Genomic DNA, 20,618 nt, shown 5'->3' on the forward strand with positions numbered 1-20,618 from the left:
ACCAAGCACCGATGCCCCCAGGACTCAGCTCCGAGCTGGGGCGTCGTGACGCTGAGAGGCTGAGGGCAGCTCGGGGAAGGAGCTTGGTGGGGCTGCTCCAGGTGAGTTCTGCCTCCGTAACTAACGTCCCCTGCAAAACAAACCCTGAATGCCTTTTTTTCCATAAAACAAAAATCCTCTTTGGATTTCTTCCGGTTAGCGAAAACAGCTACGAAAGCTGGTCTTTCACAAAAGCAATGTGGAATAAGGCAAACGCTCAAAAGGCAGGGGATACTGTGTGTGTGTGTGTGTGTTCTGTATTCCTATGGCCCAGAACGAGATCTGAGATAGAACATTCTAGCACCCCAGAAGACTCCTTCACACCCCCTCTCAGGCAATAGTCCCCTATGCAAAATTATTGGTTCTCCCAGCTAGCAGGCATGTGCTTGTGTTTGAACTTCGCATAAATGGAATCATAAAGTAGGCACGTCATATTATTTTGGGTCTGGCTTCTTCTGCTCAACATTACACCTGCGAGACTCATTCAAATTTATATATTTAGCATTAGTTCGCTCTTTTCATTGCTGTGTAGTGTTCCACAGAACATACACAAATTTATGTATTATTTCTACAGTTGATGAACTTTTGGAATGCTCCCAGGTTGCGGCTACTGTAAAGAAACTTCTATGAATATTTTGTATATATGTTTTTAAAGTAAGCTCTCTGCCCAACGTGGGGCTTGAACTCATGACCCCAAGATCAAGAGCCACGTGCCCTGCTGACTGAGCCAGCCAGGCACGGCTTTCGGTGGACGTATTTCTGTTGGATACGGACTCAGAAGGGGAACTGCTGAGTCACAGGGTGGGTGTATGTTTAGCTCCAGCAAACACTGCCAAAGAGGTTTTCCGAGTGATTTTACCAATTACAGCCCCGCCGCAAAGAATGGGAATTCCAGCTGTTCGACATCTTCAAAAACACTTGGCATTACCAGCCCCTTTAATTTTAGCCACACTAGGGAGGAGGAGAATCTCATATGGTTTCAATTTTCATTTCTTTGGTAACTAGTGGTGTTGAGCACTTTTCAGATGCTTGTGGGGCATTTGGGGACCTCTCACATGTCTCTGCGTGTGTGCGTGCACATGCCTGCGTGAGGTAAGGCTGTATGTTTGACTGGCATCGTAACACGGCAACGTGTCTGCTCAAACTTCTATTTTATTTTATTTTATTTTATTTTATTTTATTTTATTTTATTTTATTTTATTTTTAAAGATTTTATTTATNGTGTCTGCTCAAACTTCTATTTTATTTTATTTTATTTTATTTTATTTTTAAAGATTTTATTTATTTATTTGACAGAGAGAGACAGCCAGCGAGAGAGGGAACACAAGCAGGGGGAGCGGGAGAGGAAGAAGCAGGCTCCCAGCAGAGGAGCCTTATGTGGGGCTCGATCCCAGAACGCTGGGATCACGCCTTGAGCCGAAGGCAGACGCTTAACGACTGCGCCACCCAGGCGCCCCCAAACTTCTATTTTAAATATTGGCTCCTTCATCTCTTTGGCTGCAAGAGATGAGCGATTCCTTATAGTTTAGTCATAGAAAGTTCTGACTCTCTGGCCGTGTCTTGGGCCAACAAATTAGAACTCTGAGCTTGCCAATTTATTTCTCTAAATTCTCTAGGACTGTTAGAAAGTACTCCACCCCCAACACTTGTATCCTCATGCCTTTTGTGCCGTTCCAGAGCAGAGAATCTTGGGTCCCTTACTTTCGAGGAACTTCATTCCAGTTGACAATAGGTAATAATTTCATTAATGACTATCGCGCCACTCCACACCATGGCTCCTAGAGTCACTTTAATAACATTAGCTGGTTCTCATTGCCTTCAGATCAGCCTGATAGAGCCTGGGTCCTACTCACACATCCTGGCCGCAAGGGAGTCTGGGAAAGTCCGTGTCTTGCTCTCACGTGACCCAGGTGTTCAAAGACGCTGGGCATCCACCAGACGTAACAAACATCCACTATTGGGCCCGCATTTTCGTTTTTAGGACAAAAAGTTTTAGAATCCCTGGTGTAGACGATCTCTAAGGCCCTTAGAATGCCAGCATCATCATTATCATTACCTAGTTTAATGAGTTCTTAACCAGCGTCATGAACGCGCCAGGCTGCGGCTTTATATGCATCGTCCATTACTCTCCCTGAGCCTGTTAAGCAGATTCTATTACTAAGCTGCTGCTCTGTGCCTTGGTTTCATTGCCTATAAAATGGGGATAATAATCATAACTACATCCATTAGGTTTTGTGAATATTCGGTGGGTTGCTGCCTGGCAAGGGGCTCGGTTGTAAGCACCTCATACATAATGACACGATCTCCACCACCATCGTCTCCATTTGGCACATTAAATTCTGTGTGTAGTCACTGAGTTATGCTTTCTTTTATTTATTTTTAAAAATTTTTTAAAGATTTTATTTATTTGTTTATTTATTTGAGGGAGGGAGTAGAGCAGAGGGAGAGGGACAAGCAGACCCCACTGCTGAGCACAGAGCCTGACCCGAGGCTTGATCTCACAACCCTGAGATCATGACCTGAGCCAAAACAAAGAGTCAGATGCTTCAAGAGCTGAGCCTACCCTGGCGGCCCTATGCTGCCTTTTGGTTCCTAGGACCAGAGGCTATGAAGTCAACAGAGCTGGGTTCAAATTCCCGCTCTCTGTCGGTCATTGTAGGACCTCGGGTGAGACCCTTCGTCTCCTTGAGTCTCCCTGAATCGAATGGGAATACTCAGTCTTCCTCTGTGCTCTCTGGTTGTCTAGGTATCTATTGCTCTCACAACACCAGGGATTACCTGACAAAAGAGAGCCTGTTTTACCCATCCTTCTGCTCTTCCAGGGACCGTCATAATGGTTGGGCACTAGTGATTCATTCCAATCATGGTTCAGAAGGACCCGGGATGCAGGCCCTACTGGGAGGGCCGGTGAGGTGTCCTTGGGGCTGGATGCTGTGTTTGTCATGATGCCTCTTGGATAAATCCTGCACTTATCCCCAGGTTAGGAGGCAAGACACAGAACTCAGAGCCCCAGGGAAGATCCCGTGCTGACCCTGGGGGTCCACATTTTGCTGTCTGTCAGAGGAGCTCAGGGTAGATGTGCGCTGGGCCACTCACTCACCGTGTGTCCTCTCACGCACCGTGTTACATGCGGTGAATCTCTCGGCCTTTGCTTCTGCATTGGAAAAACCACAGGGTTCAACAAATGGAAGTCAGATGGGAATGTTTGACCCAGAAAAGGACAGACTCAAGGACATATGGACACAAACTTCATGTCTGAAGGGGTTCTGTGGGTCCTGAAAGACAGGATACAGGGCCTATAAGTGGCAGCCAAGAAGGGACAGTTTAAGGAACATCAGTCAGAACTGACCAAGAGCAGAGGTGGCTGACTCGGGAAAGGAGAGGAGCTCCCTGTCCCAGGGGGTATGCAAGCAAGCCAATGGGATGACCGTCGGTTTCAGAAGGGGATTTTTGCACTGGGAAACAGGGGGTTTGAACCACACATTCTTTCAGATCTGAGATGCTTTGGTTGAAAGATTCTGGCAATCTAAGAGTCAGTGCTTTAAGAATCTACCTTGTAGGGGTGCCTGGGTGGCACAGCGGTTGGGCATCTGCCTTCGGCTCAGGGCGTGATCCCGGCGTTGTGGGATCGAGCCCCACATCAGGCTCCTCCGCTGTGAGCCTGCTTCTTCTTCTCCCACTCCCCCTGCTTGTGTTCCCTCTCTCGCTGGCTGTCTCTATCTCTGTCGAATAAATAAATAAAATCTTTAAAAAAAAAATCTACCTTGTATGTACTTATTACCATATCCCTTCTGTGGGTAGGAATCCCAAGGCTTAGAAAAGATACATAACTTTCTAGGTTTCTGGATATGATTCAAACGCAGACCTGCAGGTTTCCAAGATCTATGTTCGATCTCTTTTACTCAGGGCTGGACTGAGACCCATAGGCCCTCTCTGTAGATAAGTAATATTTCAGTGTCTCTTTAAATGAATATTCTTTAATTTTTTATTTATTCTTTTAAAAGATTTATTTATTTATTTATTTGAGAGAGAAAGAGAGCATTGAGCAGGAGGGGCAGAGGGAGAGAGAATCTTCAAAAGGCGCCAAGCTGAGCTCAGGGCCCGACTTGAGGCTCGACCCAACGACCCTGAGACCTGACCTGAGCTGATACCAAGAGTTGGACACTTAACCCACTGAGCCACCCAGGCGCCCCTAAATGAAGATTCTTTTCAAAAACATATTTTGAGGGGCTCCTGGGTGGCGCAGTCGGTTAAGCGTCTGCCTTTGGCTCAGGTCATGATCCCAGGGTCCTGGGATCGAGTCCTGCATTGGTCTCCTTGCTCTGCGGAGAGCCTGCTTCTCCCTCTGCCTCTGCCCCTCCCCGATGCTCCTGTTCTCTTTTTCTCTCTCAAATAAAAAAATAAAATCTTTTTGGGGTGCCTGGGTGGCGCAGACGTTAAGCGTCTGCCTTTGGCTCAGGGCGTGATCCCGGCGTTATGGGATCGAGCCCCACGTCAGGCTCCTCCGCTATGAGCCTGCTTCTTCCTCTCCCACTCCCCCTGCTTGTGTTCCCTCTCTCGCTGGCTGTCTCTATCTCTGTCGAATAAATAAATAAAATCTTTTTTAAAAATTTAAAAAATAAAATCTTTTTTAAAAACCATATTTTGAGATATAATGCACATACCATACATTTCACCCATTTGAAGTTTGCAATTTGACAGTTTTTAGTATCTTCGCTGAGTGGTGCAAACACCACCACAATGGAAGTTTTGAATGTTTTTGTCACTCATAAAAAAATCCTGTAGTCACCGAGTCTCTCCCCATTTCATTTGGTGCCCTAAGAAAACTTGCCTAACCCAAGGTCTGTGAATGTACTCTCATCTTTATAGTTTTCACTCTTGTATTAAGTCTTTCATCCATGTTAAGTTAACTTTTACATACGGTGTGAGGTAGGCATTCTCTTCTTCTTTCACATGTGGATGTCCAGTTGTTCCAGCATTAAATAAATATTCCTCAAATATTTGTTCGACATCCATTTAGAGGGGATTTTTGTGGAGGGAGGGTAAGTGTGGGCCTGTTGGTGACAGCACCCCACCTCTCCTGTCCTAAGCAGTTCAGCTCCGCCCAGACTTGCAGCCTTTCTTCAGCAAAGCAAAAGCCCACGCTTCAGCAGACCCGGGCTCTTCTGAAGCCAGGTTGATCATAAGAAGTGATTACACGATTGTAACCTCACTCAAATGATCTACCGAAGTGTGGTTTCCAGTCTCGTACTGAGGCTTGGTAAGACTCCCTTTTCTCCTCCGTCTTTCTTCCTCTCCTCTCATTTTCTGGTGTTTCGGTGCCTCAGCAGCTGAGCTGGCTGGTCTACCCTTGAAACTGACCCTGATCAAATGACTTCTGGAAGCAATAGGAAACATGATTTCAACATCCTCCAGGGTGACAGAAGGGTGTTTCTGGCAAAAGGAGCACCTACGCCCAGGAGCGCAAGTCGTTGCATCTTTGGAAGAGGGTCAGGGGACACCCAGGGTGGTGTCTATAGCTGGAGAGACAAGGAGACAGACAAGGAGCCTCCTTCAAGGTTGTGTACGTGGTAGGGAAAGGGAGGCTGGCAAAGGAACAGAATGGAATGGCTTTCCCTCTCCAAGCATCTAGCTGGGTCTAGACCAGGCTAACACTTGACATGTATCAGCTTTGAAGCCTGGGAAATTCCTGTTTCCCTCCGTCGGTCGGCTACACTCCTTTCTATCCCTCTAGGGGCCAGACTCGTTCCCCCCTTTGTCTTTGCACTAGCTGCCACGCGCGCCTGGAATGTTCTTCCCTGGTGCTTGGTCTGGCTGGCACCTACCCATCCTCAAAGGTTCAGGTAATGTCTACCTCTACTCTGAGCCCCTGTGCTCATCCTGGGCCTCCTGGCCTCCAGATCTTTTCTCTGTCCCTCCCCCTCTCCATTTGTCTCCCAGGGGGCTGGCTTCCAGCAGAGGTCAGCCACTGGAAGTCCCTGGCAGGAGACAGGGAGGCCTCGGGAGGAGCCAGGGTATGTTTGTCCCTCCCCTCTGTCCCAGGTAGCTTCCTAGGTAGCGGCCACTTGTCTGTGGTTCCAGCTTCCACAACGTGACCTCAGACGCTGATTATGGGAAGCACCCATTCTTCCTTTGGAGACAACTTCCTGCCAGGATCTGCTTGCTTTACTTCCCCCTGTCTGGCCCTCAGCTCTTCTCCACCTGTGGAAACCATTCTGCATTCAGTTGTCTTGTAAATAGTTGAAATGGTCTTTCTTTTCCTGGGTAGACCCTAACCTATATCCCTCCCAAGCTAAATTATACCCTCAAATTCTTGTTGAATTGAAGGAACATGGAGACTTTCTGCTTGAGCTGCCCCATGGGTGGAAGGACTGAGCGGTCCTTCTTCCCAGTTCTTTCTGGTTCTGACAGGGCTCTGATGGCCCCCCATCATCAGGAGTCTGAGCTGGACCTGTGTGCCTGTCATTACGAGTTGGCCTGGGTAGGTAGGCGAGTTACCCTGGCTGGTGGGACATAGGGGGGTGTTCCTCGTAGGGCTCCCCTGCTCCGTGGCGATCTGGATGGATCAGCTCTATCTGTACAGATGTGCCTGGAGCCAACAAGTTGGGGTCAGGCGGGTGGCCCTGTAGCCCCTACCCCTCGGGGTAGGACAGGGTGTCGGCGGTTCCTGCCCCAGGCTGGCGATGTCACTATACATCGGGCAGGTGACTCACCCGGGCTTGTGGCCCATCTTAATCCAGGTACTGAGCTTGTCCTGGGGTTAAGGTTGCAGTCCTTCAGGGATTGCCCGCCTGGCGCAGATTTCTGTTGTCCCATGTCCCACAAGTATATAGCTGGGGAGAAGCCGCCTCGTGAGTTGCTCTGAAGATTCAATGGTTTACCCACAAAAAGTGCTTCACATAATGCCTGAGACTTACTTAGGGCTTAGTACTCTTGGCCGTTGCTGAGCTGTCCTCAGGATTCCTGGAATGTGCTGGCCCTTGCTGAACTCCTTGCAGGTGTCATCTCATTTCATCTTCGCGGGGACGCTGTGATGCAGAGGGGGCTGTCACCCCCATCTTGCAGACGATGGCCCTGACGTTCTAGAAAGGAGGCCAGCTGCCCAGAGTCGTAGAGCATGTGAGAAGCTGAGCTGGAAGTGGCCTCTACCCGAATCGGTCTGGGGCGGGAGTGGGCTGGAGTCTCTCTAAAAGCCACGGACTTTACCATCTTGTGTGGAATCACAGATCTCTTGTCCACCATTTTACAGATGGAGTTCATGAGGCCTCTAGAGGTTATGGGATTAGCTCCCCAACCTCCTCAAATCCAGGCTCTTCCTGTTGTCCCTTCCTAGATTTTTAAGCCCCCAGAGCCTGGGGGAGATGGGGTGGGGGGGGCATGGGCTCCTGCTGGGAGGTGTGCAAGGCGGAAGGTCTCAAGCAACAAGAATGTGGGGCAGGGCTGGCAGAGAGGTCGGGCACTAGCGGGCTCTGCTCTGGTCTTCCTTCTCGGAGCACACAGGGGAGGCTCTGGGTCCCAGCACGGAGGTGGGGTGGAAGGAGGAGGTGACAGCTGACATCCCAGAGGTGGGGCCGCTCCAAGGTGGTGGCTTCAGCCTGGGAGGGTCAGCAGGTGACCTGGTGAGACCTCAGAAGGCCACATCGAGAGGGAGGGTGGGGAGAGGGTAAGGGACAGGATATGCCTGGATACCAAGTGACATAGACGGCCTTGCCTTTGAAACTTCCAGTGAGAAACTTCCAGTGAGACGTTAAAACCTGTGGTGGAGAGCAGAGACGCAGCGCCAGGAGAGACGAGCTCAGGGTCTGAGGCAGTTGGAACTGGCCCCTGATTGAAGTCTGAGGTCCTGGTTTGCTTCCCCTCCTGGTCTGCTGAGTCATCGGAGGACCTTTGGGCCTCACGGTTTTCCATCTGTGAAGTGGGAACGGTGGATAGCAGGGTTTCCAGTGTCCCTCTACTCTGGGCCTCACTGATATTTGCTTATTAACAGGAGTCTGACCTCACCCTGCAGGCTGCCGTGTGGGTGACCGAGGAAGGCTTGTTCTCCGGCCTGGGAAGCTGAGGCTGAGCGGGCCCGGCGGGCTGAGGTTGGGCGGGACAGCCCCTGAGCTCCCGGCTGAGCTCCGATCTTCCTGCAGGAATTTACCCGAAGCCCAGGACACCATAGATCCCAGTCCCCTGCACTGTGCCTGAAGAAACAGGTCATGATGGACACCAAGTGAGTCCGCGTGTGGAGTGGGGACCATGGGTGCCGTCCTAACTGCTGAAAGAGACAGACAGACTTTGGCTGCGGGCTGCCCTCACTTCCGTCTTGGCGGTGTGTGGCCAACAGTGGGTCCCGTGTCTGCTCTAGGGAGCTCAAGTGCCAGTCCTAGCCCAGCCACTGACCAGCTGGTGACCTTGGGCCAGTCTCCTCCCTTCTCCTCCTGTCCCTGTGTGTAAAATGGGGATGTTGAACTGGATCATGTCCTAGGCCTTAACTCTAAATCTCATAATCTGAAGATCTTGAACTCCTCGCTTATCCTTTCTGTGCCTCTGCTTTCTCACTTGTGTGTGGGGACATGTGTGTGAAGGAGCCTAGAAAAGGACGCCAATCTTCTATTCCATATGCACGGTGTGTCCATCTGCTCGGTCTCCCACCACGTCTCTGAAGCAGGCTGGACCAGGCCAGTGGCCCATCCTACAGATGGGAAAATTCACTAGGGCTCCATGGAGCTCTCTGGGTGAATGGGAGGGCCAAGGACTGACTGGCCCAGGGAACTCTGGCACCTGGGGCTTGCAGGGAGCTGGGAGAAGGGAGGAAGCTAGATCCTTAGAGCAAAACCTTTCCAGGACACCAGGACTGTGCCTGCTGGAGGGATCTGTTGGAGTGTCAGGGATGAACATTCCCCTTGGGAACAAGAAGGGGACTCAAGGACCCCCTGGAAGCACATGGCCAGAGGAGCTCATCGCGCTGGGGCCTGGGGAATCTGCCTGGCAGGTGGTCCTGAAGAAGATCCAGGAGCTCTCTGATTCAGTATGGAGGGAGAGGGAGGGAAGGGTGAGGGTGGAAGGGAGTAGGGAGCAGAGAGGGTAAGTCTCAGTCCCTACTTTGGTGGACAAGAAATAAGACTTTCTGTTTCATGGTTCTATAGCTCCATTTACTAGGTCTTATTCCAAAGCTTGATTCTGCTGGGGGTCATGGAATAGTTTCTCTGTCCCTTCTCGTAGCTCCCATCCCCACGTGGAATTGTAATTGCCCAATGCCGGTTTGTGTAGTTGAGGGTTGGAACCGTCTTGCCCCCTCTTTGATCGACAAAGATCATTGTTGCCCTCACGTCTTGCTGCTTGAAGAGTTAGAAGATCTGGGGTCATAGCCTGTCTTTGCCACGTACTCACTGCACGTCCTTGAGCCAGTGACTTCACATGTCTGAGCCCTTTTTGCCCCGTCTGTAAGATGGAAATAGCTCTAGTACTGAACCCATGGAGTCATTGTGAAGGCTAAGTGAGGCACCCACCACGCAGCCTCCCCTCCCTCTTCCCCGGCCCTGGCAGGACCACCGAGACCCCTTCATGGTCGCCAACCTGGGCGTGCTGGCCAGCCGCCATCAGGCCTTCTGCCGCGCCCTGCCATGGGTCTCACCCTTCTACGCGGTGAAGCGCAACAGCAGCATCTGGGTGCTGCGCGTCCTGGCCATCCTGGGCACCAGCTTCGACTGTGCCAGCCAGATGAGCCCGTGCCTGCTGCCGGGGGCCTCACTCGCGGGCCTGACATTTCCTGGGGGTAGCGGCCAGCCGCCGGGGATCTCGGAGTGGGGCCTGCAGCACCTAGGACAGCGGCCAACACAGGAAATACTCACTTGATTTTGAAGGAAGAAATGAATGAACTTTGGGGAGGGGGGTCGACCTGCTGCTGGGCCGCGTGACTGGGGCAGGTAACGGGAGCCGGTGAGCAGAGGGGCACAGGCTTTGAGCACAGGCCCCGTTCCTGTCCCGGCACAGACATTTCGCACACACCCTGGGTTATTCCTCTTTAGAATGGAGCCAACTCTGCTTTCCTGACGGTCGTCTAGAAGCCTAAGTGGCACAGACATGCCCAGCGCCGTGCCAGGTGCAGAGGATGGATTCGGTCAAGGGCAGCCCCTTGTTTGTTTGTTGCTCGTGCCCTGGCTTTCTGGGCCCAGAGGGCGGGGATGGACAGGGAGGCAGCCCCTGAATGTCCCCCGTGCCAGGTGGAGCTGGAGCAGGTGCTGGGCTTGGGCGTGGCCCCCTCGCGCATCATCTACGCCAACCCCTGCAAGCCTGTCTCCCACATCCAGTACGCTGCCTGCCGGGGGGTGCAGCTCATGACCTTCGACAGCGAGGAGGAGCTGACCAAGGTGGCCCAGCACCACCCCAAGGCCAGGTGAGATCAGCGGGGTGGTGCAGGCAGATGGAAACAGGTGGGGCGATGGCCGGCAAGCCTGGGGCCTCTGCCGGAGGAGTTGGGCCTCTGCAACCAGATGAAGACGGGCCCATGAGGTGACCTGGGAGAGTTTCAAGCACAGGAGGTCTAGGCCAATGCACTCACGCTGGAGTCAGGGAGGCCAGGGCTCATGTTTCCGATTCATGGGCACATGCTGTGTGGTCTTGGGAAAGTTATTTAACATCTCTGATCCTGTAACACAGAGGCCTACAGAAGATGTATTTATAATTTTATCACTTTCCTGCTTTTTCTTGCTTGGTCAGAAGTCTCTAAGTGGTGAGTGTTTTCATTCCTTGGGACTCAGTCCAGAGGAACGAGGCTGGGGGCCTCTGAGAAGGTGGAGAGAGATTGGGAGGTAGGTGGGGTGAAGTTTCCAGGCCTCGGGGCTCACACGTCTAAGAACCACTGGCATCTTTCACACCCTTTCCCAGGCTGGTCCTCTGGCTGTGGACCCAGGACAGCGAGAGCACGTTCCCCCTGAGCGCCAAGTTCGGGGCCACCCTGGAGGTGTGTGAACACCTGCTCCAGTCTGCCAGGGCCCTGGGGTTGGCGGTGGTCGGGGCCAGGTGAGAGCGCTGGTTTTCCCTGCCTGGGAAGCAGGGGTCCTGGTCTTTGCCCTCTGGTCAGCCGTGGCCCCTCTGGGCCTTAAGATGCTCCGTTTGTCCTCAGCAAAGAAGCTGGGTGTTACCTGGGACTCGGGCAGGGCCAGAAGGCACCCGCCTTGGGTGAAAAATGTAAGGGGGTGCCAAAAAAAACTTAGTACTCTAGATAAATAACATCTTGATGCAATATCTAAAAAAATCAGCATCAATGTAAAAAATCCATGATGAGGAAAATATAAAAATTTTAAAGAAAGACAGAATTGGAATTCCTGACTTTTCCTTTTGCCTTGGGGTCCAATCACTGTTACCAGTTTTGCCTTTATTTAAAAGTTCTGTGTTTTACCCGTTGGGGATGATTTTGGATCAATTTTGCTTCTTAAAAATATCACAGTAAATGCTATTTATCTTGATGGCTCAGTATTCTGGCACCCCCTTAAACTCTGCACTTGAGCTGAGGGCCTCCCTGTCTCCCGCTACCTGGCCCTGATTGGTTCCTCAGCCCGCCTGCTTGGGGGGGGGAGAGAATTTGGGGTTCTCATCACACGCCCTCTAAGGAGGGGAAGAGGAGCCCTGCAATGGGGGCACTGGGAGGTAGCAGCTGAGAGAAGTGACTGCCCCACGACCGTGAGCACCCCAACTCAAGGCCGGTCACAAGCAGCGTGTGCGTCTCCGGGGACACCCACACATAAATCCAGGGCTGCGTGTTTGTGCGGGCCGCCTTCCTCACGTTTGTCCCGGTGTGTGTATCCACGCTGGTCCCCGCATTTTACCCGCGTTGGCATTTCGGAGTGTCCCCCTTACATTCCCGTGTGTGTTTCTCCACGTTTCACTTGACCTGCGCCCAGCTTCCACATGGGCTCGAACTGCCAGACGGCGCGCTCCTTCACCCAGGCCTTCGCTGACTGCCGGCGCGTGTTCGAGATGGGCCGGGCCTCCAGGCACGACATGAGCCTCCTGGACATCGGAGGGGGCTTCCCGGGAGAGGAGGGCTTCGAGCCTAAGTTTGAGGAGGTCCGAGAGGAGGACGAGAGGGAGCGTGGGCTGGGGTCGGGGACAGTGTGTGCGTGCGCTCGTCTGTAGGGGGAGCTCTTGTCACCGAGTCGTGTGCATGCGTGTAGCTGGGATTGTCTTTGTTCAGAGGTCTTTGTCTGACTCTACGCACGTGGCCCATGTGCCCATGTGAGCCTGTGTGAGCGCAGACATGTTACTTGCTGTCCGTGCTTGACCTGCCATCAGGTGGAAGTTCACTATGCCCCGACCCAGGGAACAGCCCATCTTGGCTGACCATGTATCGATTTCAGGGGGTCCGAATTCAGACACCTCCTGGTGCACAGCCTGTACACTCGCTGTGTGTCCTTGGACAAGTGACTTCTCCTCTCTGGGCTGCAGTTTCTGTTTCCTCCCTAGCAAAGTGGGGATGGTAACACCTCCCCACAGTGCTATTATAGGAACGAAGGGGGATGGCGCAGGCGATGCCCCCCACGTAGGTCCTATTAGGGTCTGGGTCTGTCTCTGCAGATGGCAAGAGTGATCAATGCTGTGCTGGCCCAGGACTTCCCCGTGGGGGGCGGCGTTGAGATCATCGCAGAGCCGGGGCACTTCTACGCCGCGTCTGTCTGCACGGCCGCTGTCAACATCATTGCCAAGAAGGCTGTGCTGCAGCCCGGTGGGTGGGCCGGCACTGGCGGGGGGGGGCACCCTGCAGACGTCCCCAGGCCCTGGGGAAGAGGACGGACAGACGGTCTGGGCTCCACCCCCAGTGCCTAATTAGTGAGAGACAAGCTGTGAATCGGGTATAAGAATGAACCTGTCAGTATCACCATTGAGTCGTTCTCAAGCCGACTGGGAGGCAGAGAACCCAGACCAAGTCCTTACCCTTGCTGAGCAGCCCAGGCATTTATATGGCATTTATGGAGGCAAAGTCACAGAATATCGCTCATGAGGCCACAGACACCACTGTGCTGCCGATGGGCGTTTGAAATTCTTCCAGCAAGTGCTTTCTAATGGGTGCAGATTCTTATAACGAAAAATACACTGAGTCAATACAAATTCTTTGAACAAATACAGGAAGGCAAGAGTGTCGTTGCAGTGGCCTACAGGTTAAGGGTGACATCTAGAGGGTGACGGGAAACCTTCTGACAATTGAGGTCGACCATCATGGGAGAGTTTTTTGATTGCTATTTCTGCATCAGGGATGGGCTGGGGTGGCTGTTCTCACACAGTGAACTAACCAGAAACTCAATTTCATGACGAGATAGAGAGTACGAAAAGATCTCACCACTTTATTCTGTGGCTTTGTGATAACTGACATATAAATATTTATAAATCCCGTTAATCTCCTCCCTTATCCTTGTGACACACTCTGGCCCACAGCTTTTAATCCCAAAGGCGCTTGTGTCAACCGATTTCATTTCCCCACAAAGTGTCTTGTTAGAGACTATTGTGATCCGCAGCACAGGACGGTAGCCAGCGTTAACAGAAGTCCAGGTTAAAAGGATTTGGGGCTTATTATTTTTATTTCCACAATAATAAGAGCTGCTAATAATTAAGTCTCTCTTCTGGGTAAAGTATCTATTTTTGTCTTAATTCTGCTCAACAATCCTGGGGGGTAGTTTTGGGTCGTTCCCACGTTACAGGTGGAAATACTGAAGCTCAGGGAGAGGAAGGGCTTTGTCCACATGGCACGGCTAGTTAGGGGTACAGCAGGGCCCCCTTCTGCCTGGCCTGAAATGCTGGTGTGCTCGCTGAGCCCTCGGCCTCCAGGATGTCATGGCGAAGTGGTTTAGGACACCTGGGGCTGGGGTCGCTGGAGACAGGATCAGTAATGGCAGCTGGGGGAGTGGGGAGGAGAAGGGGTGACTGACACCAAGGAGAAGATGGTGGGGAGAAGACCCGGCGGGGGGGGAATACAATATTCAGAAAAATGCGAGCATCTAAGCGGTAGCTGGAATGCCTGTGTATAATCCCGGAGTTTAGATTCTGTGGATTAAGTGGTTGTGAAGAAACTGGCTCAGTAGTAGGTCACGTCCGAAGGATCTCGGGGTCATAGGTGACCTCAGCTTCATAGGCACCAGGAGTGCGGTGGGGCAATGAGAAGGTCTCCGCACGCTTACTTCTTACTTTGGCAACGGCTTTCGAGGCAGAGTATTTCGGTGGAGGGAGGGATTTCCTACTCCACTCCGCGCATGTCAGAGTCTGGCGCTCGTTTTAAATGCATCGAGGTCCGTTTGCACCAGGTAACATGCGGACATGGAAAGCACCGTCCCAAAGGGAGAAGTTTTTACTCACAATTCCCTAGAAACAGGGGGCCTGGAGTGCCTCGCGGGGCCGGTGGGGAAGCACCCAGCTGGGGCAGGAGCAGAAGGAGCGAGCAAAAAGCCAAGGTGGGAGACTCCAGTGTGGTTTTCGAAGGCAGGAAGGGGTGAGGCAGGTAAGCCTGCTGTCCAGAGGGGACAGCAGGAGCCCAGAGGACAGGCCCCAACCTGGCATGGGGTCAGGAAGGCTCCTGGAGCAGAGAGCAGGAGTTCTCCGGCGCTGGGCTGCGGATCGGGACCCCTCCCGAGGGTTCCATGCTCGGGTGTGGAGGGTCAGCGCTGAGACCGGCCACGCGCACCTCACTGCCGCCCTCTCCCCGCACCCAGGAGGCCACCGCAAGCTGGTGTACACCTCAATGAGGGTCACTACGGCATCTTCCGCATCTTCTCCAGGGAGCCTGTCCCCAGGATGCCCATTGTGGTGAAGGTAAGGGGGCCCCGTGTGGCTCAAGGGCTCCTAGTCTCCGGGCCACGGCCTGCAGCCCCCAGTCCCGAGAGGCGGGGATCGCCGTGGCAGGTGGGGAGGTGAAGGAGCTCAGACTGTCGATGGCTTTGCAGATTGCCATGCCGCGTGCGTGTTCAGGGACAGGCGCACGGGTGCCCGTGTGCACCTGCATAGGCACTTCGGGGGGGGGGCGCTGCCGACGTACACCAGTGCGGGTAGGTGGGCGTGTAGGTACGTGAGTCTGTGCAGGTGTGCGTGCGCATCTGCTCGGCTCTGTGTGTTTCCACGTGCATGTCTGCGTGCACGGGTTGTTTCCAGAATCCTTGCATGCTGGCGGTGCAGGGGACTTAGGAAGGAGAGATTCTCAAACTTGGCTCCACAGTGGGTCACCTGGGGAGCTTTAAGAGACCCTAATGCCCAGGCGATGCCCCAGACGGCTGAAGCCAGAATCCCAAGTGGGTTGAAAGCCTGGTGTCAGTCCTTTGTGAAAACTCCCCAGGTGATTCCGGTGGCTGCCAAGCGTGAGGCCAGTATGTTGAGTGGCTATGGAATAAAATCTTCCCATTGTACAGGGGACAACTGAGATCCCATCTGGGCCTGCACTTGGGAATGGGCGGGGCGGGGCTGTGTCACTAGAGTATAAACCCCGTGACAGGGTTGAGAACAGTGCCCGGCACAGACGGACCGCTCCTTCATGGGTCACAGTGGGTGGCTGATAAGTGTCCGAGTGGGTGCCTTCCCACTGGGGCCCTGTGGGCGTGCCCGACTGGCCCCCGGGAGGGGGCTGGGGGGACCCGCTGGGGCTCTTCCCTCTCTGAGTCCCTGCTCTTTGCTCCCTGTAGGAGCTCTGCTCAGAGCCTCCCCTCTTTCCCTGTACCCTCTATGGTCCCACATGTGATGCCTTTGACAAGCTCTTCCCAGGGGAGCTGCCGATGCCCGAGCTGGATGTGGGTGACTGGCTCGTCTTGCCTTCCATGGGCGCTTACACCACCACCGTGAGCTCCACCTTCAACGGCTTCCTGCCCGCCTCCGTCTCCTATGCCATGGACCCTGAGCTCAGGTGTCCGGAGGGGGAGAGGAGGGGCAGGGTGCTGAGGGGATCTCATCAGGGTCTGAGTTTGGCACGGAGAATGTGGCTAAGCTCTGCAGTCCCAGGCCCAAGAAATACCCTGCTTCCCCCACCAGCCCCAGCAAAACCCAAAGTGTCTGACTGACTTTGACACTGGCCTCTGCCTTTGGTGTTGACCCTGTTACAGCTGCTCCCCGGGTAAGCCCAAGGTAGCCCCCCGGGTAGCTCTGCCAGCTCTGAGGTGTGCACACCTCCGGGGGCAGAATCAGGCAGCCCCGTGGCCCCGGCTGACCCTCAGTCCCTTGGCTAGGCCCCCGCTCTGCTCCGTCTTCAACTACTCCCCAGTTTCCTTCTCAGATGTCCCTTCCCTACCAGCTTCAGGGTCCCTCACAGGCTCGGCCCCAGGGTCCCCTCTCTGCCCCACCTAGGGCTCAGCCCCCCCGCCCCCGGTGGGGAGGGAGTTCTAGAACCTTCCTTTACTGGCACATCCTTTCCACAGGAGCCTGCTGGGGGCAGCGCCTTAGGTTGGGAGGTGGCCGTGGAGGTGCTCCCGATGTCTTGGTATGCCACGTGGGGAAATGCAGGGTGGGGGGGACAAGGGGGAGGCCAAGGTTTGGGCATTGTGTGTTTGATGAGGCAACTTTCAATGTTCAAAACTGGTTTTCTCCCAGAGCGGGCCTGACTGAAGTCTAGGTTAGCCCCTCAGGCTGCCACCCCCACCCTCCTTGCTCCTTACGCCCCAGACCCTGGTTGGGGAGGGCTGAGAACCTTGTACCCCGAGAGCAAGTGCCCCTCGAAGGCTATGTTCTGGATGTGAGGCGGCCTGCCCTGAGCAGTACCTTCCTTCCATTCAGTTAGTGACCCCTGTGCCGATGCAGGAAAGTCTGTGTGAGCTATGGGCCCCCACGCTCGTGGTGAGAACACTGGCTCAGACAGGCCTGGAGTGACTCCAGGCTTCCCCACACACCGGCAGGGGTGTCAGTGCCTCGGTTTCCCCTCGGATACTAGTATCCCCCTCACAGGGTTGTGGAGAGGAAGTCCAATAACGCAAATCCCTAGGCAGGGAATCCCCCTCAGTTCATGTCCAGGGCCCTGCCTCTGGCTGCCCCTGGTCCCAGGCCTGGCCCACTCAGAGACACACACCCCCCACTGCCCCAGGGTCTGGGGGTCCTCAGGAAGCAGGCGTAGCCTCTAGCCACACAGCTAATGGGCCAGCCCTGTGGGTGTGCAGACCTGGCCTCGGTCTTGGAAGCCCCCAGACTGGGAGGTTGGATGGAGAGGGTGTGAAAACAGCCAACTCCAAAATAAGGTGGGTGCTACTGTGTGTCTTCTAGGCCTGCTGAAACTTCAAAACAGTATATGGGGAGCTCTGAGCTCAAAAAGAAAGCGAGTCCTACAGGGAGGAGGTCGGCAGAGGCGAGGGCAGGGAGACGTCAGGATGACTACCCGCGTTCCTTTGGCATGTGCGAGCCCAGAGGCTGAAGCCGCCCACGTCCTGTGTCCTGTGTCCTTGTTAAGCGTCTTCTGAGGAGACGTTTGCTGACCCCCCACCTCCGTGATTGTCCTGTCTGTCCCCCAGATTCAGCCCCACCCATCTTGCTGCTGTCTCCTCAGCTCCGCTAACACCGGAAGAATCTCCCAGCACTCCCTGACTAAGGCGAATTATCCCCCAGATACGTGAGAAGGGACGGCCACCCCAGAAAGCCAGAGGTCTCAGACAGCCTGCAGCCTGTTCCCAATTCATCTCCTCCCACTGCCTGAACTCTGCCCCCCGAAGCGTCTGGAAGCACAAACCTAAGTGGGCTTTAGGGAAAGTATAAAGTTTAATCAGATGCAAGACATGTTGGTGTGTTTTGTGTTTGTGTTTTGCCCTCTGATGCCATAATTGTGGTTATCCATCCTTCTTCGATCCACCATTGATCCATTGATCCCTCCATCCCTCCATCTACCCACCCATCCCTCCGTCCATCCACCCATCTACCCATCTATCCGTTCCCTCAGCAGGAATCTGAGGGCTAGCGTGTCTGGCACTGTTCTAGGCACAGTAACACACAATGAAAACCCAGGCTCGTGGAGCTTACCTTCCAGTTGGGAAAAGAGACAGCGTAAGCAAGCACATAACACATATATAACAAAGTTCATGCTATGAGGAATGATAAAGCAGAGGTAGAGGGTAGTGAATAAAGGAAGATACGCTATTTTAGGCAGAAGGAGGGGGTAGCCAGTCTGAGGGGGAGCATGGGAGCAGAGACCTGAGGGCAGAGAGAGGCTGTGTGGTCGCTGCGTCAGAGTCCCAGGCATAGCAAACTGCAAGTCCAATGCCAGGGATGGAGATTGTTAACCAAAAAAAAAAAAAAAGGCGGCCGGGTGAGCAGAGTGAGTGAGGGGCGGTGTCAGGAGAGGAGGGAGGGGGAGGGCTGGGGGGTGATTTGTCAGGCCTCATGGGAAGGCAGGGCTTCGACTTTCCTGGGCGCTGGAGGAAAAAGCCTGGAAGGTTTGAGCAGATCCATGCATTGGGAATCTGAGGGGCTCCTGCCAGTTTGGGGAAACGATGGGCGGTCAGGGTGTTGGTGGTGACAAGTGGCCAGTTCAGGACACGGTGGACAGGTTGTGTCAGGAGGATCGGCTGAGGGGCCCACTGGGGTACCTGGAGCAAGGAGAGGAGTCAAGGACGACCCCAGGGCTTTTGGCCAGAGCGGCTGGTACATGAACTAGGACGCTGGGGAAGAGAAGCAGGTTAGGAGGGCTGAAAATCCAGAACTCAGCGTTGACAAGTGAGGCTGGAGCGGTCTCTGTCACCTCCAGATGGAGTCACACAGCAGCCCTGGGTTCGGGGCCAGGGCTCAGTATGGGGGAAACAAACATGCTTGGCGTCGGAACCCCGAGGACTTTTCATCCCTGGGGTCTCCCAGGCCAAGCAGGAAGAGAGCACAGCCAGAGAAGACACAAGGCACAGAAAACAAGAGAAGAAGCCTTTCAAAGAGGCAACGCACGACTGTCAAATACAGCCCGGAGGTGGGTGAGGTGAGGGCCGAGGGTGGGATTGGGAAGAGGAGGTCACTGGTGATCTTCACCAGAGACCTGGTGCAAGGGAAGGGGTCGATTGGTGGAAGTGGGGTCCAGAGAGGGTGGCTGTGGGCCCCTCCTCCAGGGAGTTGTGCCCGAACTGGCAGCAGTGGGAAATGGGAAGGTGGCTGGAAGAAGGGCAGGTCGGGTCAGGAAGTTTATTATTTTTTTTTCAATTTCTATCTCTTTATTAGGAGGTTTATTCTAAGATGAGACCTATTACAGTTTGCGGGCTCCCGGGGCTGCTCGCTAGCTCGCAGGGAAGATAATTAAGATGCAGAAGGGAGGAGACAGTCGCAAGAGCTGAACCTGGGGTGGAGGGGAGCTCAGACTGCGCATCCCAGGGCACCGAGGGAGGCTGGGAACACTGCAGGGGTCGCAGGTCCTTGGGAGAAAGTGGAGTTCTCTTCTGATTGGTGAAAAAAAATAAGGTCAGGGCTGTGAGGGAGGTGGCAGGAGCGGGTCTTGGTGTTTGGAGGAGAGGGCAGAAGTGGGGAAGTCACAAGAGCGGGAGAGTGAATGAGCCAGTGAAATGGGGTCAGATGGCCAGCACAGGGGCCCACCCAAGGTTTGCGGGGGTCGGTCTAGAGCGAAACCGGCCATCTGGTGTGCTGGTCTTCAGCCACGTTCTGCTGTGTGGGTGCAGGTGTACCATGGTGGCCATGGCCATAGATGGGCCGGAGAATGAGGTGCTCCTGGGGGTCTCTGCAGACCCAGGCTCCAGCTGGCTACCCCGAAGCCCCTGCAGTCCTCAAAGCCCTTTCGTGGCCCCACATACTTTCCTTCCAGAGCCGTATCTGCTGGCGACTCAGAACGACCCCGCGAGCTCACGATGACGCCCACATTAGAGAAGCAAACAAACCTGGGGCACCAGGGATAAGCAGCAGAGCTGGTATTTGAATTCACATGCCGGTCGGTGTTCTCCCTTCAGGGCAGCAGGGCGTGCACGCTGTGTTTAAGAAGGTCTTGCACCCCAGAGGGTGAAAATAAGCAAGGCTGGCAGCTGGGGGATTAAACCTCAGGCGTTCTGTGTCTTGGGAGCCCCAGGTGTGGTCACGTTCAACTGTAGTGACTTGCTGCCCCCTGCTGTCCACTGGCGGCGTTGCACCCAGACGGACGGCGCAGGATTTGCTTAGCCCACCACGGATTCACTGTCTGGGTCCAACTACACCCTGTTGAAAGGATGAGATAGGAGTTCTCACCCCGCGCCTCCCCACCGTCGCTCCCTGCCCCCCACCAACCGGCTTTGACAAATGAGAAAACGGAAGTCAAGAGAGGTGACCTTAAATTCCTCTGCTCTTGGGGTACCCTATCCGCTCAGGTGTTCACTCAGTAAGTATTCATGGAAGACAGTGTTTAGGCACCGGGATTCGGCAGGAAATAAGGCAGGAGAGAGTATTGTTTTTGCGGAGCTGCCGTTGGGGGGCTGGGGTGGGGGAGACAGATACTAAACAAGTAAACAAACCAGATGCGGACGGTGCTGGGCGCTGGGAAGAGATTAAAAAAGAGAGTGGCTGGAGAGGGTGGTTGGGAGAGATGACATTGGAGGAGAGACCTGATGGCTGAGAGGGTGGGGAAAGATCCCGCAGGAAGAGGGAAAAGGACGGCAAAGGCCCTGAGGCTCTGCAAGATTTAGGCAGGT

At 54.1% G+C, this 20,618-nt stretch overlaps 1 protein-coding gene across 1 annotated transcript; it reads left to right on the forward strand.

The window, feature by feature from the left end:
- Positions 1-8,914: 8,914 nt before the first annotated feature.
- LOC100480863 (ornithine decarboxylase-like) lies at positions 8,915-19,812 on the forward strand. Its single transcript, XM_019804598.1, is given in 10 exon segments — positions 8,915-9,052; positions 9,571-9,739; positions 10,243-10,420; positions 10,912-11,046; positions 11,928-12,093; positions 12,601-12,748; positions 14,724-14,744; positions 14,747-14,823; positions 15,684-15,901; positions 19,623-19,812. Coding segments are annotated over 10 exon segments (1,440 nt in total).
- Positions 19,813-20,618: the final 806 nt, after the last annotated feature.

The sequence above is a fragment of the Ailuropoda melanoleuca genome, chromosome 2, assembly GCF_002007445.2.
Source record: "Ailuropoda melanoleuca isolate Jingjing chromosome 2, ASM200744v2, whole genome shotgun sequence".
NCBI classification, from domain to species: Eukaryota; Metazoa; Chordata; class Mammalia; order Carnivora; family Ursidae; genus Ailuropoda; species Ailuropoda melanoleuca.